The following is a 25289-nucleotide window of genomic DNA, read 5'->3' as shown; positions in this document are numbered from 1 at the left end:
TTTTTTTTTTTTTTTTTTTTTTTTTTTTTTTTTTGGGGTATATTTGAAGATAAAAAGACCTTCAGTTCTTTGTGAATAGATACGTGTGTTATTCATGTTTGGAAAAATATTATTCAATGGAGAGTCCTTTGCATGCTAATCATAATAATGTCAAATATTTTTTTTTTTCTCAAAAAAAAATAATGTCAAATATTAAAAATAAAAAAGAGTTTAGTATGTTTTGTAAAATAATTAAATTTAATTTATTTCTTCAATTTTATCAAATTTTAGTATGTATTAGGTTTTGTTTATCGCTATAATATTCTTTTGGGTCACACTTATGTGAGACATGGATCCTTATTCGTGAGACGGATCGGATCGGGTCAAAGCAACATGTAAATGTCATACTTATATGCTCAAATATAATACTAATCAAGAATACAGTTTTTGTTACTTAAGAGAAGAATTAATACATTTTTCATAATAAATAATGTTGACAAGTGTCCTTTACCGGAAAATATAATATTTTGAAAAAAAATGTAATACTTTTAAATTGAAATGTAAAAGTATTGTATTTTTCCCTTAAAAGTATTACATTTATCTTTATAAGTAACAAAAATTTTATTCCTGATTAGTATTACATTTGAGCATATAAGTATGACATTTGTGCATATAAGTATTATGATAAGTGTCAATTTATCCATATTTTCGCCCCATATATAAACCTATTTTGAGTGATAAATACTTTTGTTTTATGCAAAATGTACCTTAATTTATTTGTTTATATCTTTAGGTGCATAAATTGTTCAATTGAAGACAATGTATGTCTTTTGGGGTATTTTTGAATGAATCTCAAGCCAAAGGGGAGCCAAGGTGAAGCTAAGATGATAGGCTAAAATACTTCCAAAGGAGCCAAAGAGTTGCACTTTCAATGGATTTGATAACAAGAACAAAACAAAGGAAAAGTAGAGCAAAAGATTAAAGAGTTGTAATTCTCGCAATAATGGCGATATCTTGGTAATTTGACCATATCTCTCCTAGGAATATCCAAATGAGATGATTCTTGAGCCATTGGAAAGAAGACTTAAAGGGCTACAACTCTTATGAAAACATCAAAGTGTAGATCGAAAGGTAAAAGGGTCAAAAGATCAAAGAGTTGTAATTCCAGCTAAATATGGCGACACCTTGGTAATTGGACCATATCGCAGCCTAGGAATATCTAAATGAAGTGATTCTTGAACCATTGGAAAGAAGACTTTAAGGGCTACAACTCTTATGAAGACCTTAAAGTATTATTCAAAAGGGAAAAGGGTTAAAATCAGGTTGCAAGTCGGAACAGCGTCCCAGACAGATTTTCGACGCGTCGAAAATCCTCAAAATGAGGCAGAATGGCCTCATTTAGGTGTTGTAACTTTTCGACGCGTCTAAAGTCGCAGATCTGCGATTCTGCACTTTTAGAAATTGTCATTTTTACCCCTCATTCTCCACCCAACTATAAAAAGCATCATTTTCTCTTCAAATCCTAAGCTTGGCTGCAGATTTTGGACGAAAATGAGAGCAATGAAGAAGAAGAAGAAGATTTGAAGCCACAACAAGAAAGGAAAAGAGCTTGGAAGACACATTCGGGAGAATTTCTTCATCTCTTTTCTAATTTAAGCTTTATTAAATCTTTCTTTGAATTGTTTGTTGTTGAAACTATGATAGTCATGTTTGGCTAAGCTTTCCTTTGGGATTTTTGAATTGAAAAGTTTATGAACCTATATGCCTAGTTCTTGAAATTGGTTTAATGAAATATCTATTTGGGTTTATTACTTGTGTTGCAATTGTGATTTATTTTCTTGATGCTTGTAATTAAGAATCCAAATTACTCGTTTCATTGCTAAATTTGTATCTTGATGAGAGTTAGGGTATGAATTAGAGCACCCACAATTGCACTTGTCTATTGTACCTCGAGAGAGGACAATTCAGTCAAGGGATTTATTGTGAATAGTTCACGAGAGTGAGTATTCTATTTATTGCTTGTTCTTGATTTTATGTTGTGAATAGTTCACGAGAGTGAGTATTCCAATTACCTTATTTTGGGTTCGAATTACGAGAGTAATCTTCCCCGTTTTGATTGCAATCCTCCACACTTGTTTTAACTCAAATGATTATTTCACTTTAGATTGGCACTAGGTGATTAAACACTTTGACCCCCAAAATCCCGCTCTTAATATCTTGAATAGAAAAATCCGTTTGCCTTGCTTCATTTATTTTGTTTTCATGTTCATAGTTAAGTATCTATTGTAAAGGTTAGGAATAGCTTCACGTGAATTAATTAGTAACTAGTGCTTGATACCCTGTTTCTCTGTGGATCGATAATCTTGGAATACTCTGGGTATTTGCTTGTATAAAAATGCTACAACCATATTACATTTACATCTTGATCCAACTCGACGCAACCCGTCTCATGGTGAGACGATCTCACACAAGTTTTTGTCTATTCTTTTTCATGAGAGGAGAAATTATAATCACCCTTCGAAAATCTGCACTAGCTAAAACTCGCTCTTGTGTAATCCTTGTAATGTTTTCCAAATTTAAAAAATAGTCTTCCTATCTTATTATTATATTTACAATTTACAACAATTTCAACTCAGTCCCAAATAATAATAATAATAATAATAATAATATAATAATAATAATAATAGTAATAATAATAATAGGAAAAATGGCACTTTTTCCCCCTGTGTTATGTGCATATAGCACTTTTCCCCCCTGTGTTATTAAAGTGGCAGTTTTCCCCCCTCAGTTATTTTAAAAGTGATAGTTTTTCCCCATGTAATGTTAAATTGACATTTTTACCCTTAAATAATTATTTCATTTATTTTTATTCTCCAACCAAGTATTACTAATATGTATGGAAGATCACGGTTCGATACGAACCTAATCGAACACTGTAGCAATTAAACTTAAATAGTATGGACGGTTACGATTTAGAATCGAAAAAATAAAACAAAATAATTGTTGAATTTAGACTATTTTTAAATAAGAAATAAACTTAAAAAATAAATAAATAAATAAATAAGTTTTGATTGGCAGTTCAAAATCGAAATTGGAATCGAACCGTACCGATTTATCAAAATAAGTGTTTGATCATTTTCACTATATATGACTGTGGTTCAATTCCAGTTCACGGTTCAACAATTATTTAATTTTTTTTTTTTCGGTTCTGAATCGTAACTAGAACCGTCCATACTATTTCGGTATGATTGCTACAGTGTTTGGTTAGGTTCGAACCGAATCATGATCATCCATACATATAAGTAATAATTTGTTGGAAAAGAAAAATAAATGAAATAATTACTTTTAAGGGTAAAAATGCCAATTTAACATTTCAGAGGGGGAAAATAGTCACTTTAATAACACAGGGGGAAAAAGTGCTATATGCACATAACATAGGGGGAAAAAGTGCCATTTTCCCAATAATAATATAACAATAACAATAACTATAAGAAGAACAATAATAAGAAAAATCATAATCATAATAATAATAATAATAATAATAATAGGAAAATGATAAATGAACTCAAGAGAGTAAAATTTATGCCACATGTCTTGATTTTATTGGATGGAGAATTAAATAAAGTAATGAAAATTGTAGTCTACATTTTTTTGAATGAATCAAAGTGTGCCATGTAAGCAGGAAGTAGAAAATTGAGTAAAAAGCGTGAGTATATGTATGAATCAAAATGTGCCATGTAAGCAAGAAATAGAATATAGAGTAGAAAACATGAGTATATATGTAATATTACTCATAATAATAATAGATGTACTCATTAAAATCTGTAATAATAGAAATAGGTGTACTCATTAAAAACAAATTGGAACCCACAAAAGTACTCCTTGTGTCCCATTTTATGTGTCTGGTTCAGTTAACGAATCTTCAACAATAAAGTTTTGAGTTTTTACTCAACCAATTTATATCTGGACCAGGGTCCGCAGTACATAATTTGACTTCATAAAGTACAGAATCCATATTCATAATGCGCATAATTATATAGCTGAGGACACATAAACATTTAATATAATACACAAAATTCATGTTCATAATGCACAAAATTCATGTTCATTATATCGTGTTTATGTGTACGTGTATTATGAACATGAATTTCGTGCATGGATCAGAGTGCACAGTACATTGTGGACCCTGATCCACGATATAACGATTGGTATTTTTGTGTGGGCTAACTTAAAGAAGAAAACGTGAACCATGGTCTGCACAGCTATGTGGACCATACTATTAAATAATACACATTCAGTACACAATAATGTCCTTTTAATATATTAAAAATGTATATTATATTCAATAAACAAATAGTATATTTTTAATATATTAAAAATATATGGAGTACCTTTTATTATTGTTCAGTGTTCACATGGTCCACATAGTCCACACAATAATTTGCCGGTAACCGCTCCAAGCGCATGTTGGGCATCTGTTGGGCATCTATTGTGCACGGGATGTGATCTTTTCCATTTTTCTTTTTCTTTTTCTAAAAAGGTCATAAACTAGTAGTAGAACTCTTGCACTCTCTACTTTGGCACATAGGCTTTTCTTTCCTCCGCATATGATTAATATCTAATGAAAATCTCTCATTGAGATACTCTCATGCAAGCTTTCATTCCAAGTGATTTCTTTTTCATTAAATAACTCATTGCAATTCCCTCTCTTTTAGGGATAAACATGATTTTACACTTCTTACTGTTCTTAATATTCATTAATTGTTATAGGACTAATTGACCTATTAGTCAATTTTGGCCTATTTGATCATTATTAGTTGTTTGATTTGATTAAAAAATCAATATAAATGTTTGATTAATAAACTATTTGTAACTCCAAAATACTAAATTTCAAAAGGCTACTCAAAGCAACATTTTCAATTAGTCTTTTGAGAAAAGAAATTATGTCAAACAGCTATCAGCTAACAGCTAATTTACCAAACATTTTTCTACAATCAGCTAATATTATCAATTAATTATACCTTCTAACCCAATCAACTAACAACATCAGCTAACAGTAATTTACGAAACAGGGCCATAATCAGTATTGTATAAACACTTATACAATTATACTTACAAAAAGTCACTTTTGATATGGCAAAGTATTGCCACATTCATGCAATAACTATCTAAACATTCATTATCACATCATAAATATGCAATTTTTATATCAAGAAGTGCCTTTTTGTGAGTGATAAATTATAAATATAAGAGTGTGTAGCATGATCCTTAAAAATATAACATTGTATCGTGTCATCATTTGTTACGTGGTCATTGAAAAATAGGAGGTGGTAAAGTTTGTTAATAGAAAGTGATAAGCAAATAAACAAAAATATTTTTAACACCAAATATTTTATCATTTGATATAAGTTTTGATAAAAGTCATAACTCTTCATATTTATATACTATTTACACGAATTGTTCAAAATCACAATGAGTTATGAAAAAAAATAATAGAGTTAATTCTAGTCTTTTTGGGTAATAGTAAGAACCACGCAATCACTCTCTTTTTTTTAATAAATTCACGGGGTCTTTTTCCGTCCGTTCACCCACATTCGCTCCGGGAGGCACGGGAGCTAGCGCAGGGAATCGTCACTTGTAGGAATTGAACCCGGAAATCTTCCCCACAAACCATAATCACTCTCTAAGAGAATGTATTAAATAAACGTCGCTCTTGTGTAATTCTATTTTTTAGAACCAATGCCCAAGAGTCGCTAGAGATAAATCGCAAGTCTTCCAAACAACCTTCTAGTCAGTCTCTATGTTGACTCTGCACACGAGATTCATCTCCACATTTCCGTCAACTACTTGGAGAGTCCATTCTCCCTCTGTGGCTGAAGTGGTCTTTAAGTCACATGGTCTATGACTTAGAACTAACCTCGCAGGTCTACAAATGAATCAAACTGCAACCACCATTCTTCTTTATGCTTCTCCCACCATCTCTCATTCTCCTAATCTTCACCAACTCATCCCAACGCTCTGTATTGGCATAAACATTTGCCAGTATGGAGTAAGCCCCTCCATCTTCAGGCTTCATCTCCATTACCCTCTCAGCAGCTTTCTCTGCAATCTCCACATTCCCATGCGTCCTGCACCCGCCAAGCAAACCGCCCCACACGAACACGTCGCCCTTCATTGGCATTCTCTCTATCATCTCCATGGCTTCCTTGATCAACCCTGCGCGTCCAAGCAAGTCTGCCATGCACCCGTAGTGCTTCAGCTCTCTGGGGACTCCATACACACTCTCCATCTCTCCGAAAAGCTTCCTGGCTTCGTCAACAATGCCTGCGTGGCTGCAGCCCACTAGCACTCCCAAGAAGGTTACCCCGTCAGGTGTTGTGCCAGAAGCCACCATTTGTGAGAAGTAATCGAGCAACGATTTGCCATGACCGTGCATGGCTAATCCAACAAGCATGGCATTCCATGTGAAGAGATTTTTTTCGCTACATGTCTCGAACACCTCCCTAGCTGCCTCTATGCAGCCGCATTTGGCATACATGTCGACCAGGCCGGTGGCCAAGAATGCATCAATACAGACTCCATTTTGCTTGATATGATTGTGTATGCTCATTCCTTTCTCTAATTCCCCCAGCTGCGAGCAAGCTGAGAGAGCCGAAACCAATGATGTATTACAAGGTTTCAGAAAATTCAAGTCAAGCATTTGATCGAACAGGTTGATAGCGTCCCTGCACTGGCCCATTTTTGCATAGCCTGCAATAAGGGCACCCCAAGAGAACGTGTCTCTCACAGGCATTTCGTCAAACAGCTCCCTCGCCTTCCCCGTCTCGCCGGCTTTAACAAACCCATCAATCATCACATTATACGAAACCACATCTCTGTAACAACTTTCATCGAACACCTGAAACGCATCCTCAACTCCGCCGTTCAAACAGTACGCATGAACAAGATTATTGACCACATACACATCCACCAAGAACCCAAATCTCAGGGCTTGACAATGGATCGCCCGTGCAAGAAAACTCGAACCCAAAGAAGCACAAGCCTTGAGCACAAAAGGAAAAGTATGCGAGTCAGGTGGGACGCCGGATCTCTGCATTTCAGTAAAGAAGCCGAGGGCAGTTGTGGGGGAAGAAAGAAGGGCGTGGGATCGAATGACGGTGTTGTAACAGAAGGAAGACGGGGTGCGGATGAGGTTGAAAATGGCGGTGGCGTAGTTAAGGTGGGCGGCAATGGAGGGAGTAAAGGCGGGGAGGGGGAGGAGGGAAGTGAAGGAATGGAGGATTTGAGTGAGGAGAGGAGTTTGGTTGAACGGAGAGAGGCAGCCTCTGGTGACGGCTTGAGCTTGGACTTGGTGGATATGTGATATGGTGTTGCATTTCAGCTTGAGAATGGTGATCAGACGCCATGATTGCTTGCAGATTAAACGCCTATTCAGATGAGGACGCAGAGCCACCATTATAATTCCTCCATTCGGATTTCATGTTTGCCTTTCAACAACACAATCCCCAAATATAAACGAAGGCGGCATCATGGGCAATCCTTATACCATTGTTCAGTGTAATGTGGACTTACGCATAAGTACGTTTCTTATATTATGTGTTATTAAATTTTAGGAAAAAGGTGCAAATAGACCCGAACATTTCACAAAAAGTCAATTAAGCTCATGAACTTTTTAAAAGTGCAATGAACTCACAATTTTGAGTCTTATGACCCCATTATCAGGTCACACCTCCGGTAACAGCCGGTAAATGTCACATTGGCTCGCCACATAAGCTTTGGAGTGGGTACTTCCGTACTTGGCCGCCACATAAGCATAAATAAAAAGAAATTAAATTAAAGAGATTAAAAAACAATTCAATACGTACTCAACCCTAAATCTCAAAATCTTCCTCATGGACGCGACTTCGGCGGTGGTGGTGCTAGTGAAGTTGGAGCTCTCGCGCACTGGAATGAGAATTCAACTTGCACTCCTGTGAATCTTCGGCAGGGGTTAAGCTCACAAACGTTCCCAGAATTCGTCGACGGCGGGTTTGACGGGTGTCCAAACGTCCGATTGTAGTTCGGCTGGCGTGGATGGTGTTGTGGCGAAGTCACGAAGGTTTGGCCATAGCCTGATCTATAATCAGCGACTTGCAGAATTTTCGTAACCCAGTGCGCAGCCGGCGACTTCCAAGCGTACTGAGGGGGCTAAAAATGAAAAGGAAGGTGGTGTTGCACTAGGCTTGACCGCGGCTACACGCCCAGATTGTCAGAATCCTCTTCGACAGCCCCTGTTGAAACCCTAGTTCCGCCCTCTTCCACCGCCAATCAAATGAATATATTGCATATCGAAAAAACAAAACTCACGGCCGAGAAAACGCAATGAAATTTTCCGTCGGATTGCCGACTTGAGAGTTGATGGGATGAGAAGAGCAATGTGACAAATATCCCTTTCCAAATCCTTCACTATCGCCGAAACAGAAGTCGCAGCAATGAAGAAGACGAAGTGAAAAAAAAAAAAGAAATTTAATTAAGGCTGAATTGTAAGTATTAAATCATTTTAAAATTTTTTTAATTTAATTTCTTTTTATTTATGCTTATGTGGCGGCCAAGTACCCACTCCTAAGCTTATGTGGCGAGCCAATGTGGCATTTACCGGCCCTTACCGAAGGGGTGACTTGATAATGGGGTCATACGACTCAAAATTATGAGTTCATGTGTTCAATTGCACTTTTAAAAAGTTTGTGGGCGCCTAATTGACTTTTCGCGAAATGTTTAGGAGCCTATTTGCACCTTTTCCCTAAATTTTATATCTGCCAAAAGAACTTGTGGTCTAGTGGCACCCGGTGTCCCGGTTTACATTCCCACATGAATCAGAGTCAGTAATACTAAAAAAAAAAAATAAGTTCATGATATGTAATAAGTATTTCAAAGTATATCAATGTAAAATTATATATGATAAGTTCATGCATAAATAATTGAATGTTGAATTTGTTTATTTAAATATGTAATTCAAAGTATATGAACACAATATAACATTATAGGAGATTCATTATAATTGTCATTAAGATAAAGGTTTGTAACTATGTAAAATTGATAGTATAAATACTTAGTCTAAACACGATAGTCTAAATAAATATTACTTTTGGTTTGAATTTCTTCAAGTCTTTCTTAATTCTCTTTGGGCTAGCATTGTCATTGTTTATATCTTTACTATTTGTCATCTTCTTTTTTATTGGTAGTGACATAGTGCATCATTTGTAATTGAGTTACTGATTGTAGCATAGATGGTAGCATCATGCAATGAGATTATGGTGTACGAAACTGTGGATTTGCTTTGTTGTGTATATGACTAAGATCTTAATTGTACTATATATGAACTCTTGATCTTGCAAATGCCTATTGATATGACTTTTTGTAGTGGTAGTTTTTTTCCTTACATGTTTCATGTGAAAGTATTGAATAGAATATTAATATTTATTATATTTTAGATGGTTAATGAGTAGTACATCTTGTTTTATTTTCATAACTTGTTTACTTGATAGTCAAACAATAACTCTGCAGGTAGTCCGAATATTAATGCCACAATATGTCCAGATTCATCAACAATTTCTACATTCATTTTATATCTATTCATTTTCAAGTTTATATTTTTTTATTGAATTGAGAGTGCGTTTGGTTCGCACATGGAATCGGAATCGGTATGGGTATCAAATACTTGGTAAGAGTAATGGGTTTCGGTGAAAGTATTTTGCATGTTCGGTAGTAGGGTGGAATGAGAATGATTATTAATAGTTGGGGAAGAAAAGAGGAAGGGGAATGAAACATTTATTTCATATGAGTTTTCTAATTAATGGGGTATTTCAAACCCATAGTAGTATTCTAAAAACCTATCAACCAAACAATAATAATCACTATGACACACATACCTTATGCCTGAACCCACCAACCAAACACACCCTGATACTAACCTTGGAGTTAAATTGTTTATCACTTTATGTGTAAACCTTTTTAAAAATAGTGACTACATCTTATATACCAAGTGCTTTTGTTGTTAAGGTTGATATTGATTTTGGCTTTACTCTAAGCAAGTTGAGTCTAGAAGATGAAATGATTTGTAAATTTATATTAGTTCTAATATATTTAATAAATCCACAATAAGTATTTTACATACAGGATCAATGAATGCAGCAACGGTGACTATTTTGAAATTTCTTTATTTTCTAGATTTGTCAAATTGACTGCAACATTATTGTAGTCTCGGCATATTTTCAATGTGTTAAGTGTGTGACGATGTTCTATTGTCTTACATTGACATTTTTAATAATAAATTTTAAATGTAGCTACGTAAAATAATGATCTAATTAACATTTACATATTATTATTAACATAAAAGTATACAAGTCCTTTAGGTGTTTTGCTCGGAGTTCATGTGATTCAACCATTATTGTTGAATGAGTTCTTGTAGGTAGAGAAATCCCTAGTTTAAGGAATAAGATTATATAAGGTAGTAAAATTTTAAACATTTTAAATCATCTTAATAAATAAATACAATTACTTTTAAAGTGAATGACTATGATGTAATAAAAATAATATAACTAATGAAATTATTTCTCTTATTTAATTTATTGATAATGAATTTTTTTAATAAAATGCATCGTAGACATCTAATTCTAAATTAAAGAAATACATATGTATTATTTTTTGTTGTAGCTAACAAATTTATTTAGTTTAATAAGAGTAATAGAGTTAGGAACTTACTATTAATCAACAACAATGAAATAATTGATTTATATATATATATATATATATATATATATATATATATATATATATTTCAATTCGTAGTTAAGACAAATTATTTTGGTGAAGATGAAGACAATAATAATGCTATCCAAAAGAGAATTAAGAAGACTTGGAGAAATTTAAACCAAAAGTAGTATTTATTTAGACTATCATTTGTAAACTACGTATTTAGACTAACGCTATTACAAAGTTGTAAACATTTATTTTAGTGACAATTATAATCATTCTCCATATATTATCTTGCATTCATATATTTTGAATTACCGATTTAAATAAATAAATTCAACATTCAATTACCTATGCATTAACATCTCCTATATAATCTTGCATTAATATATATTGAAGTATTTATTTATAAATAAACATTGAGCATTATCTCATCCACTCAAAAACTAATTTTTTTAATACACTCAAACATATACATAGTATATGTTCAACAATTATGTCAACTTTGATTGCGATGAGGTTCGAACTTAAAATCTTCCTTATGAAATTCAAAAATAATAAATAGTTAACGGAATATTTCATTACTAAAATTTACACTGACGAAGTTGTAAGAATATATAAAATAAGTAAATGATATAATAGAGGATAAAATAAAAAAAAAAATTACTAAAATTAAAATAATCTGAACAATTCATTTTATCCAACAATTACACCAACATTTTTTTTTAGTTCTTGTTAACTTTATATTGGCTTTGTAGATTCTGTACCCCGGTTCATGATATATTTTGGTAGTAAATACCTTTGATCATATAAATTCGCCCATCACGGCCTGTAAATCAGAAGTTCATAACGTAGTAAATACCCTTGATCATATAGATTGGCCCATCGCGGTCTGTAAATCAAAAGTTCATAATAAATTGGCCCATCACGGCATGTAAATCAAAAGTTTGATCATATAAATTGGCCCATCACGGTCTCTGATTCAGATTTTCATAACACAGGAGCAAATTAAAAACGTGGACGGCAGGATTCGAACCTGCGCGGGCAAAGCCCACATGATTTCTAGTCATGCCCGATAACCACTCCGGCACGTCCACTGAACTGTTAAATTTTAGTGAATGTCGGTAATCATATACTGGATCTAAGCAATTATTGTCATGACAAGTATAGCGAAATCGGTTGTAATCGTGTTTACTGTTTAGTACTTTAAATGGGATTATAGTACTAGTTATAAACACACGCAATGTGCGCTAAAATAATGCTCAATGAACAAAAATGATAGTAATATTACATAATAAAAATAAATGAAAAATTACATATTCTTATAGGAAATTATTATAAAAAAATATAAATAATTAATTCATAATATAAACTTTGAAATAATTTAATTTGTAAGTGTAAAAAAGAAGATATAATATATAGCTTATTATATTACCAATATTATTTAATGACATATATATCTGTGTGTGTGTGTGTGTGTGTAATGTGCATATATATGTACATATATATGTAGGGATGTCAATCGGGGCCGAACTCGATGGACTAGCCCGACAAAATTCAAAATTGACCGGGCTATGGCTCGAACGGGCTAGTCCGAAATTAAATCGGCTAGCCCGATAATCCGAACTATTGAAAATTATTTTTTATTGTAAAAGTAATGTGAAACATAACATACATGAAATTTATAGGTGAGTTCATATTTAGTAATTTTTTTTATTACTAGGGTACATTTATAAATAAAATTTTAATAAATATATTACAATATAAATTATTTTTACAATAATAAATAATAAAAAGTTAAAAACTTACTATAAATATTATATTATATAGTACTAACTGTGTAAGTATATTAATTATTTTTAGTTAGAATGTAGAAATGCAGGTCAAAATTAATTGAATTATGTATAAGTTTATATTTATTAGTGTATATGTCCTAATTTGAAATATACATATAATTTATTTAAAATTGATATAATTTATATATAATATTTTATTTTTACTTTATAATTATAATATAATTAAGTTATGAAGTTTATAAAAAGTATAATTTATAACTTTACTTAATTTATGTAATAAATAAAATTTACATTAGTTACATATATAATTATATTAATATTAATATAAAATTACAATTAAACGTATTAATTAATAATGTAAAAATTAATAATCATAATATGACTAAGTTAACACCGCTCCTTAGGTGAGAATTGCGAACTACAATATAAATGCAAACAATCTAATATTCCAAGCACACAAAACTAATAAACATTTAAATAAACTTATGGAGGTATAACTAGGGCTGGCGGGTTATACGGGTGTGCCCGCGCGATACATAGGTCATGAGATCAACATGTATAACACGGGTACCCCTTAGGGGCTAAACGGGACGACCCATTTGGATTGGATCGGAGAAAATAAAACCCAACATGCTTACACAAAGGCTAAATGGGCTAAACTTGGCAAATCGAACCTATTTTTATATCTTTAAATATGAGGGCAAATTATACCCTGCACCACGGTTCACATAGCAATATGCACCACGTACGTAAACGACGTCGTTTTGAGCATTGTAAACTATTCGTCCCTTTTTTTGGAAATCACGTTTCCCGGGTATTTATGTTAATATTCTGTGTATTCTAGGTAATCGTACTGTGTATTCCAGGCAATCATTCTGTTTATTCTGGGCAACCGTTATGTGTATTCATGTTAGTAACACATGTTGTGATGTGTTTGTGCCTTCGAATGTTTAGGAGGATAAGTTCTATGTATTTTGTGTCAATATTCTGTGTATTCATGTTATTAACACAGGTTGTGATGTGTTTGTGCATTCAAATGTTAGGAGGATGAGTTATGTGTATTTTGTGTCAATATTTTGTGTATTCTGAGCAAACATTCTGTGTATTCTAGGCAAACGTTCTGTATATTCTAGATAATGATTATGTGTATTATAGATAATGAATTCTCTAAAGTCATTCGCGTCCGCGTCCACTAACATCGAAACGACGTCGTTTTGGACCAGGGTGCACATTGCTATATGCACCGTGGTCCACGATATAACGATTGAAATATGGGTACTCACTTTCACTTTTCAATTTTAGTTCAGATGGTTCGGTTAGCTCGATTAGCCTAACAACCCGAAGTTTAGTGTTAGGGTCAAAACGAACCCGAAAATAAAATAATAAAATAACCGATTAGCCTGACAACCCGACAGGGCTAGCCCGAAACCTAGCGGGCTGGCTCGATTGACATCCTTACATATATGTGTACATGTACATACACACACACACACACACACACACACACACACATAGGGTCATGATCAAGTGTGGCCGCGCCTTAACGTGCGGTCGCACCACTATGTATACAAATATACACCACTCAATGTTAGAATTGCACCACACAAATATGCACAATTAGGTACTCATCACCAAAAAACAGACCACTAGGTATGCAAATATACACCACACAGTGTTAGGAAATGCACCATTAGGGGCAGGGGAGTTATGGTGCATTATTTTGAGTGTGTGGTGTGTTTTTTGGTGTTTTTATGTATTTTCATTGTGGTGTATTTTCTAACATTGAGTGGTGTATATTTGTATACACAGTAGTGTGAACCGCACCGACCTCACGGGAAGGTGCGACCACATTTGAACAGAATTATATATATATATATATATATATATATATATATATATAATTCAGTTCCCGTGCGGTTGGGTGTCTCCCATGCGGTTAAATCTGAGTCATTGATCTTACTTAAATCAACGTCCAAGATTACCATAAAAAAATACGGTGGCAATTTGGTAATTTTTGCATTTAGATCAAAATTTAAGGTGCGTCTTTTCCTTCTCAAGGTGCGTATTTTTGTGCTTAAGGTGCGCGGTTTTGTACTTAAGGTGCGTGGAGTTTTGTGCTTAAGGTGCGTGGATTGTGTGCATAAGGTGAGTAGTTCTTGAAACTTAAGGTGCGTGGTTTTTGTGCTTAAGGTGCGCGATTATTTTGCTTAAGATGCGTGGTTATTTGCTTAAGGTGAGTAGCTGTGTGAAACCTAAGGCCCGTCAACCTGAAGCTTAAGGTGCGTGTTTTTCTTCTTAAGGTACGTGGTTTCCCTTCTTAAGGTGCGTGGTTTGTGTGCTTAAGTTGCGTCAGTTGTTGAAACTTAAGGCGCGTTGGCCTAAGGCTTTTGGTGCGTGGTTTACCTTTTTAAGGTGCGTTGTTCCCCTTCTGAAGGTGAGTTATTCTCCTTCTTAAGGTGCGTTGGTCTGAAGCTTTAGGACACTTTTTTTTTTTTTTTTTTTTTTGCAATTCCAAAACACAACCAATATTCTTTATAAGCTTTTCTCTACAAAGTCATATTTATATTAATCCAACTTAAGTGCGTAGATTATGACCATAAGGTGCAATTAGTTTAGAATTTTTTTTAAAGAGCATTGATCTCCGCACAACCGCACGGGAAGCTTTAACTGCACCTGAACCATTATATATATATATATATAAAGGTTACAATAGAAAAGGGTATTTTCGGTATTATAGTAGTAAAAGTTATTCTAAATACTTGGGAATAGCTAGTATCAAGGGGTTGCCTAGGAATGGCTATTCTGCCTGCAAAGGGAATAGCTCATTCCCGGGAATGTTAGTCTAGGAATAAAAGGACAAACCAAACAATGGAATAGGTCTATTCACAGAAACGATATTCTATTCCTGACCTATTCTATGAATCAAACACGCTGTAATAAATAACGTCTATAAAATGTTTAACTTAGAATATTGCAGTTACCAAGTCATTTATTCATAAGATTCCATTAGAATTGTGTATGTTTGCCCACTAATCTGATGAGTGAGAAACTTGTGCCACATAGATTCTCAAGAAAATTGGTAATTCGTAGGTAGGAAGAAAGAGTACAATAAGAAGTGGACGGTGCATAGTGACTGTACTCTCTGCATATCTATTCATATTCTTTCTTTTCAAGATTATAAGAGCATCACCATCGGTGGTGATTTAGAAGAAGATAATGTTAGATTTATGCCCATCATGGCATGAGAGAGAGAATGAGAGAAAGGAGTTTGGGGTTGTTATGCAAATATGGAGTTATTAGCTGACATTTCTGACATTAAAGAAACTTGAAAACTCATCTGATGTGCACGTTTCGTGCACAGCAGCGCCCATACGGGCACGTGCGTTGGGCGCGTCAGGCGGCGCCTGACATGTGAAATTATTATTTTTTAAAAAAAATTATATTTGTTTTATTTTTTTCCTCCCATCCCATTTTCTCTTTCCTAATCACACTTACAAAAACTCCTCAAATACCACGAAATGACTCCACTACTAAGGATGCTCTAAGATCTTCTACCCTCTTTCTTCTTTATATATATATATATATATATATATAAACGGGTACCCGTGCGGTTGATGGTCTCAGGTGCGATTGTGCAGTTAAATTTGAGCCACTAATCTTGCCTAAATCAATGTTCAGAATTAACGGTGATTAAAAAAGCACGCGGTGGCAATTTGGTCTTTTTGTATTTAGGTCAAATTTAAAGTGCGTGAATTTCTTTCTTAAGGTGCGTGAATTTCCTTCTTAAGGTGCGTGATTTTTCCTTCTTAAGGTGTGTGAGTTTTGTGTGCTTAAGGTGAGTTAGTTGTTGAAACTTAAGGTGTGTTAATTTTCTTCTTAGGGTGCGTGAATTTCCTTTTTAAGGTGCGCGAGTTTCCTTCTTAAGGTGCACGATTTGTATGTTAAGGTGCTTGGTTTGTGTACTTAAGGTGCACCATTTTAAACATTTAGGTTTGTGATTTGTGTACTTACGGTGCGCCATTTAAAAACTTTAGATGCGTGGTTTGTGTTTTTAAGGTGCTTTGTTTGTGTGCTTAAGGTACGTGATTTGTGTACTTAAGATGAGCCATTTTGATGCTTAAAGTGCTTGGTTTGTTTATTAATTTTATAAACAATTTCATGAATTTCTTTACGTTATCTGTCATCCCAAGTGCTCAGATGAGAGAGAACGCACGTTTTTTTTTTTAAATTTTCATTGATTTGAACCATTGATCAAACTTGATAAATGGCTTAGATTTAACCCCATTTTTTACATGGAAGCAATCCCGCACTTGAACCCTTTCACACACACACACACACACACACACACATATATTCATAGGGGCGCGCTCTAGTGCAAACCATCGCCCAGGAGAGAATTAAGCGTTTACATATTTAAAATTGAAAAAAAAAACAAAATTATTATATTAAAATAACCAGAATTTTATTCTCTTTATTTTCATAATGTATACTTTTTAATTTTGCAATTCCAATGTTTCAATTTTTTTTTTCAGAATTTATATTTTTTTGGCTAATTTATTGTTTAGTATATTTTCAATTTTTCAAATTTATAGAAATGCTAATTTCTTTTGTTTGTATTTTTTGTTTTTTTTTTAAAATATTTTTAATATGTAAATGCTTACATGGACAACATAAGGTTAAAAGAAATGCCACATCACTTGAAAACCTGTGCCATGTCAGCAGTAAGACCTGGAAACCTGCTAAAAGTTTTAGGTGAATTTTTTATTTTGGTTTGCGGCTCGATATATACGATATGAAAGTTCAGGGTGCGGCATGAATAATTGGATATAGTTCATGGTGCTAAATGACACTTTAGCCTTTTTTTTTCCAGTAAATCAAAGCAAAATCCATGCCCAACTGCAGCTTTCGGGATCTAATACTTACACGACTTGCTACTAATGTTAACCCATCGCAAAAAGGCATCTTAAAGCTATGAAAAGGAAGTTTGGTATTTTGAAACTATAGATTCTCATTAACTTTCTCTTGCTTTATAAAGTTGAAATTTGATAATAAATTATTTTTTCCCGCAAATCAAACGGAGCATAAGTCTCCTTGCGTCTCTTAAGTCTTAATAGATCAACCAAAAGTTCTCCACATCACACAGACACACACCAGCCACTAATCTGCCTCATATTCATCTCTTAATGGATCAAAGAATTTTGCACTTTGTCACTAACACAGCTACTTTTGACCTAAAATTCTTTTTTAAAAAGGGATAAATTTTGTTTTTAATTATTTTTTCTCATTTGCATCTTATTCTGATCTGTCAGACATACTTTTGCCTCATCATGACTTTACTGTAAAGAGTTAGTTTATCCATTAAATTGGCTTTCCTCCACATGGATAGTGAATAGATCTGTTGTGTCTTTAGTAAATCTGATTGTGATAAAAGAATTGAAGAATACAAATATTCTTGGTGGGAGATAAGCATGACCTATTATAAGAGAATAACTGATAGGAGGGGGGGCCCATTGAAATATTTCATGCTACCAATGCAAGTTCTTGGTTGCCATGTGCTTAAATACTAGGGGGGTTGGAAGAGGAGGGGAGACACAGATAAGAAGAATTGGTTCAACTCTCAGTAAGGTGAGATATGAGGAGAAAGAAGAGAAAGAAGAGAAAGAAGAGAATGGTCCAAGCAAGAATTGCTTCTTGTTTGTACATGAATACCCTGCAGCTCTTATCTGGATGTGAAGGGTAGAAACTATACAAACTAGACAACAAGGCAAGTCATCATACATAGGCAAAGGGAAGGCAAATGCCTTTCTTCCAGGTTTCTTCTTTTGTTTTCTTTGTTTCTTGGATGAATTGGGATTTTGGGATTTGAGGTTTCAGGTGTGTTGTATATGCTGTGTTGTATTGTATTGCAAATGCTGGGTTGGGCTGCCTGGGCATAGCCCTAGTGTGTTGTTGTCCACCTGTCTAATACTGTGCTTTTAAGTGGCAATGGTTTCCTTCTCTTTATGGATGTCCTGCATGTACAACTCAACTAGTCACAGATGTTAAATTTGTTACAAGAGACTAAAGATCGAGTCTCACCAGTAACAATACTAATAACCTATCAAAATGGGTGGGCTTCTTGTATCAGTTGTGTGCAGTGAACAAAAATCTAACTTCTATTAATCAGTTGATGAGAGGAAACCTCGAGTGGACAATTCCACCTTTTGTCACAAGAAAAAGAAGCAATACTTATCAGTTATCACCTACTAAAGTGATGATGAGTATCCACCAGGACCACCATTTGGCAATGCCCTACCATTTAAGGGCCAGTCACAACTCACAAGTAATCATAGCACATCAATGCATACAAAAAAAAACATTAAGCTATGGCACAATTTAGTAAATGGCTATCCAACAGATTATCTGCACCGAAATCGGAGGATTATCAGGGTGGCAGAGGTTCAACTTGTCTGCATATTTATTTTTAATGTAACAAAAATTTTAAGGTTCACCAGCTTTAACATTTTCATTATGGATATAACTAATCAAAATTGTACAAGGATATCCTATTACTCGAAAGACATCTCTTTTGCATACGAACTATACTAATCGCAACCATAGATACTAGTCAGTTAATGTGTGATAAACATAATGATTTATCCAATCTCTTAATCTATCCAAACAGAAGTTAAAAATAAAAAAATTAAGTGTATGGCTTCATTAAAGACATCACCAATCTCCAATTTGACTAAGAATTTTTATTCGTCATCATCCCCTATTACCTCTTTTAATTCTCAATTGTGCCCCTATTACCTCTTTTAATTCTCAATTGTGCCGCCTGTAAAACCTCGTATCAGCTAATCAAGATCTAAAGTCTTTTTCATGTTTTCGTAAACCAGATATGTAATGCTTGCTGCTGGTACAACCTTAAGAAGATTTGGGAAGAGCCCCTTGTAGAAGCCCCTTAATCCTTCATGTCGAAATGTTCTGAGGAATACATCAAACATTCCTTTGTAAGCAGTACTTGTATGTGTAGGTTGAGCTTGCATTCTGTGGAATTATGAAACAAGTTAGGCATGAATGGAATAAATGTTATACTCAATGGAAGGATGAACTGTTGCAAAAGCCAAGCCAATCGAGTGTACGCAGATTTACCTAGTTCTAACAACTTGCAAAGGATAAACACATGTTGCTCCAAGAGCTCCCGAAATTGTACCAGAACCCAGTTGCACAAGTGGACCAGGTTCTGCATTGAAAACCAAGTAGCTAAATGAGCAATCTTCAGAATATATTGTACAGGATGAAGAGAGAAAATAAATAATCTAAATAAGGAAGTAACTAGAAGCCTCACCACTATCTTGGAGAATATATGTCTTTGCAAAATTCTTCAAGGCATCATAGGCAGCTAAATCAATGCCTGCATAAGGGATAATCCCAAGAAGAGAGGGTACAATTCCTCTGTAAAATGCCCGGGGTCCCTCCCGAAGCCATATATCTTTTGACAATCTTCCCAAGTGTGGGACCTTCCCACCTTCACAAGTACACGTTTGTAACCTTGTTTTAACAAGGTCCATTGGATATATAGCAGTTTGTGCTACTGCACCTGCCAAACCACCCGCAATAAGTCGCCCTGAAGTTCCTACATCACCCTGATCCCCTCCCTTGGCATTTCCAATAGCATTCTTTAACATTTCATAAGTGTAAAATTTAATGGCACTCTCAGGTGCAACCTTCAAAACATTTATTCCATTGCCCCGAAAAAATCCCAAAAGCCTACCCTCTTTCCAAATGCTTTTCACTGCTGGCATGATGGAAGCACGTGTAGTCTGAACTTGTAAAACCACTTTAAGGCGATCAAGGGGTGCAGTTGCTGTACGAGAAGCAGCTCCCGCAACCCCTCCTGCAATTAAATATTTAGATGCATGAACATGCTTGCTGATGCCTTCAGGAATCACTGCCTGTTCACCAATATCTACAAGACAGACCCTTTCCAAGTACCGGTAAATATTCTCAATGGTGGCATCATGCGGATAGAGAAGAAGAAAATCCCTCCATTCTTCAAAAGTTATAATGCCATCATTATCCTTGTCAACATGCTCAACAAATCTTGCAAGCTCATCATCATCGATTTCAATCCCTGCAAAAAGAAACTGCCACAACTATTAAGAGAAGACAACTCACAGAAAAAGAAACCGTCCCAAATGAAATGCAAATTCTCCCAGTAATAACTAACATATAGAGGAGCATCTAACTAGTTGGATAAAAACTGCAATCAAGACAATTCATCCAAGTAACTATTCATGGACAAAAAAAAGTAAAAGGAAACACAAATTGCCAAGTGAAACTGTGAAAGCATAAAAAAAGTTAAAATCTTAGCTTCATTTATCACAATGGATAAGCACTTGATCAATGTCAAGCAACTTACAAATCTGCAGGATTGGTTTTTTTTTTTTTTTTTGTTTTTGGTCAGAAACAGCCTTATTATTACAGAAAAGGAAAGAATAACAAAGTTCAGGATTGGTATATTCATACACCAATTTAAAGCTTAGCCACCAAAGTTCACTGCAGACAACTTTACATTGGAGAATGCTCACCAAATAAAGTATGACTAGGACTATAATCTGTGGAATTTTTAGCAGTCGAAGGCAATTATTCAACTCTTCACTTATCCTTCAATTTTAATTATAATTTTTTGTTCTGACTTCATTGGCTCCAGTGATTTATTTATGTTCTCTGTCCAGAAAGATATGAACAATGGACAGCAAAAGTGAGAATATTCCCGGAAAAAATAAACACCATAACTCCAAAACACTATTTTAGATACAACTTTTGCAATATCCTTCCATTAAAATTGTCTTGTGAGTGTGACATATTACATTTAATGATGCTTACCAAAAGTTCATGTACTATCACTAGTATTAATCATGGATATTTGAACTCAATTGTCACTTAACACAAAAGGAAATGAAAGAAAAACAATACTTCTTAAAACAAAAAGAAAAGGCTCTGACTAATATGTGTATGAAGACAGATGCACTGCCAAATCTACTACTCAAGGGTTTTCTCATTAGCATCTTTAACCTTTTGTTTGATATTAAAATTTCAAAAAAGAGAACTTGTTCAATTCTGAGCAACCTACAATATGGACAAGAAATTAATATCACACGATTCACACAAATCATCAAACTTTAAAAAGAGTTTAATACCATAATTGGCCATCTATAGAAAAAAGAAAATTTCTCTTTCTCTGGATAAGAACTTAGAGGAACATGTGTCATGAACAATAAGTGATATTCTAAACCTCAAACTTATATTTAATGTACTACCCCTTTTATGTCCATTAATTTCTATGCCCCAATGTCTTAGTATGTGTGGATGATACAGTGTCCTTATATGCTATGTTGTAAGGAGAACATGCTACATTTCAGTGAACATTTCAAATATCGCAAGTGGCATGCTGCTATTAGAGAATCCTCTTCATTACTTGTAAACGTCTATAATGCTAAGTCTATAATTGAAGCAGCTGAGCAATTGTGCCGATAATTGTACATGTGTAAGCACCCTATCAATGATGTGTATGTGGTAATATACTAATGTTCAGATAGCACCTAAACCACCTGAACATCGTTACAGTGCATTGGATTACCACATGAACATCAGTGGCTCAAGAAAGCATTGTTGTTAAGGCGTCGCCTAGGCGTCCGGTCCGTGGAGACCTGTCGCCTAATGAGCTTGCCTCACCCTAAAAAGAAAACCCCTACTACTAATACATAGCTGAGAGCTTGAGACGCTGACTGCCCCGCTCCTAGCCTCACCTTAGTGGTTGTTTACTTTATTTTATGACAGGTTATGGCTAAGAATGAAAATAACACCATTTATGATCCATCAACGGATCCTAAAAGGAAGGCTAAATCTAAAGACCCATGCTGGAAATGCTAAATTATGAATTGATATATATATATATATATATATATATATATATATAAATGGGTTCCCGTACAGTTGCTTAGGTGCGTAGTTTTCCTTCTTAAGGTGCGTGGTTTGTGTGCTTAATGTGCGTCAAGCTAAAGCTTTAGGCGCGTGGTTATCCTTCTTAAGGTGCGTGCTTTGTATGCTTAAGGTGCGTTAGTGTTAAAACTTAAAGTGCCCCATTTTAAAACTTTAGGTGCTCAGTGTTCTTAAGTGCTTTGTTTGTGTGCTTAAGGCGCGCGGTTTGTGTACTAAAGGTGCATCATTTAAAAACTTTAGGTGCATGATTTGTGTTCTTGAGGTGTTTTGTTTGTGTGCTTAAGGTGCATGGTTTGTGTGCGTAAGGTGCATGGTTTGTGTACTTAAAGTGCGCCATTTTAATGCTTAAGGTGTGTAACCGCACGGGAAGCTATACTCGCACTCGAACCCTTCCCTATATATATATATATCATCATTGCCTAGTCGTCACCTCGCCCTCGCCTTGAAAGTCCGCCTTAACAACAATGCAAGAAAGTATTAGCCCAACACTAGAGCAGAGCTCAAACTCATTGGAGAAAAGAAAAAAAAAAAAAAAACGAGAGCTTTAAAGTTTTTGTTTCTTTGACAAGTAAAGAAAGAGCTTTTCATACTACCGGTCTAACACTACTTATCAGAAGTGTCTTGAAAAAGACAATCAGTAAACTTTCAGCAAAATATAAGGTTGACTATATGCTCATGACTGATCTTCCTGAAAGTTCCAGGCCAAGGCCATTGATTTGCAAATACCTTAGTGAGCCACAAAGGATGGGGAGTACTAGGTAGCTCAGAAAAACAACTCAATTCAAATGCTACTTATGTAGTTTCTCTAATAACTTTTCCACTTTGAATATGTTCACCACATTTCAAACCATCTTAAGTGTTGTTCACCCACAATTTCCATAACAAGCAATCATTATTCATAGCACAGAGCATTGATAATCAACGATCAAAAAGCCTTTATAAGAAATGAAAAAAAAAAGGAAAAAAGTAACCGTCGTAAGTACCAGCCTTTATAAGAGCATCCCAGAGCTCCTCCGGCAAAATGCAGCCGCTATGTTCGACATCAATAGCCTGAAAAATCTTATACAACTCCAGCTCCTTATCATCCATATACTTTCTGAATTCCGGATAATCCACTCTCCCATCCTTATTGGCATCAACCACCCTCAACAGATCCTTGGCAAACTTGTACTCCGCAGGGATTTGCATAGCGGACAAGCCCTTCTCGATTTGAGCGTAGCCCAAGTAGCCTGCATTGTCGGAATCAAAGAAACTGAAAAGGCTCCGGATTCTGGAATCCCTCTCTTCCCTAGTCTCCTGGAGAGCTGCCAGCACGTGGTCCATGGAAACTGGGCCGGGCTTCTTAACCGGATTGCCGCATCCCGACCGGTCCTTCGCAGCCATTGCTGGGAAATTCACATGCCCTACAGCCTCCCCAGCCCCAGACATGCCCGACACTAATCTGGGTCCTTCACTCCTTCCTTCCTTCCTTCCTTCACCACATGAACTGGAAGAAAAACACGCGAATTCTCAGCGGGTGGCAGATCTAACGCAGCGCGCCTGCGATTGATGCAAATTGGGTTCCAGTTTCCAGTGGAAAGTGCTGGAAATTGACGATCACGATGAGAGAGAGAGAGAGAGGGAGAGAGATGGGAATATTTGAGGGAGGGAGGGCGTTGGGTGGAGGAAGGAAGGAAGATCTTTTGGCCCGGATTTTGGTAACTCTCTCTCTCGGGTCAAAAAATGAAAGGGTCAAAACTTTAAAAATTTTCAAGCGAGTCGGTCACTGCTACAATATTAATAATTTATTGGGTAACTGTTGCGAATACTTATATCTAACGTTGACCCGCTCCGACTGGAAAGAAAATAAAAGACTGATTTCACCACCGCCGAATTCTTTGAACTTGGAAGCCCTCAAACTTACGGAGTATTATTTATGTGTGAAAAAAGTATATATATTTTTGGATAACTTATTCTAACTTCTAAGTTGGTCACATAATTGAACAAATAATCATAAATTTTTAAAGTTTGATTTTCATAAGAGTTATTTAAGTTTAATTTTTTATAAGAGCTATTTATTAATCTTTTATTTGATTGTAGTCATTTATCGGCTAAGTTTAGAGTTTTACGTGTAAAATACTTTCGGGTTGCTACATGCTAATAGTAAATAAAAAAGTATATATACTTTTTTTTTGTCAAAAACTTCCAGCATAGTATGATCTTATTTTTATATAGAGTAATGCTACTCCAATATTTATTTCATAGACCCGAGTCCACCTTGCGGTCACAATTTACATACCGAATGTTCATAATTTAGATTGTGAACATTCATTATGTAAATTGTAAGCATTCATATATAAATTGTGAACATTCAGTATGTAAATTATTTATTTCGAGTTAGGTGGATCCGAGTCCACAGAATAATTTGTCATGCTCACTCACACCTAAAAAATTTCCTTCATAATTTTCTCTTCCGACATGTCATTGTTAGATATGTTACTTTACTTTTTTTTATTAAAAGTTAATGAGGTCAGCCAATTCATGACACTTAATAATTATATAAACATTTTATTGAGAGGAATTTAAGAGGGAAGAAATTAAAAGAGGTAAGAAGAATTTTTCTTTTATATACTCTTATTAATTAGAATGTGTTTTGGGTGTTTTGGGTATTTAAGTAAGAAAATGGCTTCTTTATAATGAAACTAGGATGGTACAAAAATTTGATATATTGATTACTGCAAATTGAATTTAGATATAAGGAAATGGCACAATACAAAAATAGTAAGTGTATTGATGGCTAAAAATTCAATTACCAAT

General features: G+C 34.7%; 3 protein-coding genes and 1 non-coding gene across 5 annotated transcripts in view; 1 reads left to right on the top strand and 3 right to left on the bottom strand.

The window, feature by feature from the left end:
- The window catches only part of LOC116009436 (sucrose nonfermenting 4-like protein), a 6643-nt gene extending 5688 nt beyond the window's left edge, over window positions 1-955 (top strand). The window contains exon 14 of the mRNA XM_031248752.1: window positions 773-955. The gene's annotated coding sequence lies outside the window, so the exon portion shown is untranslated. The remainder of the gene's footprint in view (window positions 1-772) is intronic.
- Window positions 956-5353: 4398 nt separating this feature from the next.
- LOC116007852 (pentatricopeptide repeat-containing protein At5g61800) lies at window positions 5354-8473 on the bottom strand. The gene has a single exon (XM_031248521.1). It carries the CDS (start codon window positions 7433-7435, stop codon window positions 5906-5908), a length of 1530 nt encoding a protein of 509 aa, XP_031104381.1. The 5' UTR covers window positions 7436-8473; the 3' UTR covers window positions 5354-5905.
- A 3252-nt stretch (window positions 8474-11725) lies between these two features.
- TRNAS-AGA lies at window positions 11726-11807 on the bottom strand. The gene has a single exon. It is a non-coding gene; the product is annotated as a tRNA-Ser (tRNA).
- Window positions 11808-18984: 7177 nt separating this feature from the next.
- LOC116010462 (calcium-dependent mitochondrial ATP-magnesium/phosphate carrier protein 2-like) lies at window positions 18985-24209 on the bottom strand. 2 transcript variants are annotated; one of them, XM_031249883.1, is made up of 5 exons: window positions 23477-24209; window positions 19837-20622; window positions 19641-19731; window positions 19299-19535; window positions 18985-19267 (listed from the first exon to the last, which is right to left on the bottom strand). In XM_031249883.1, exons 1-4 carry the CDS (start codon window positions 23919-23921, stop codon window positions 19343-19345), a joined length of 1515 nt encoding a protein of 504 aa, XP_031105743.1. In that variant the 5' UTR covers window positions 23922-24209; the 3' UTR covers window positions 18985-19267; window positions 19299-19342. The 2 variants fall into 2 exon arrangements, with proteins under 2 accessions (XP_031105743.1, XP_031105742.1); XM_031249882.1 differs by having other exon boundaries at window positions 18985-19535.
- Between the last annotated feature and the right edge of the window lie 1080 nt (window positions 24210-25289).

The sequence above is a fragment of the Ipomoea triloba genome, chromosome 2, assembly GCF_003576645.1.
Source record: "Ipomoea triloba cultivar NCNSP0323 chromosome 2, ASM357664v1".
NCBI classification, from domain to species: domain Eukaryota; kingdom Viridiplantae; phylum Streptophyta; class Magnoliopsida; order Solanales; family Convolvulaceae; genus Ipomoea; species Ipomoea triloba.
This window is presented reverse-complemented; position numbering and strand designations above follow the sequence as displayed.

Excerpts from the sequence above, each read along its gene's own strand:
- LOC116010462 (XM_031249882.1), bottom strand. The coding sequence starts at position 23,921 with ATGTCTGGGGCTGGGGAGGCTGTAGGGCATGTGAATTTCCCAGCAATG. Across the intron at positions 20,623-23,476 it reads GGATGCTCTTATAAAGGCTG|GGATTGAAATCGATGATGAT; the intron begins GTACTTACGACG and ends TTCTTTTTGCAG. Across the intron at positions 19,732-19,836 it reads ATATATTCTCCAAGATAGTG|AACCTGGTCCACTTGTGCAA; the intron begins GTGAGGCTTCTA and ends TTTTCAATGCAG.
- LOC116007852 (XM_031248521.1), bottom strand. The coding sequence starts at position 7,435 with ATGGTGGCTCTGCGTCCTCATCTGAATAGGCGTTTAATCTGCAAGCAA.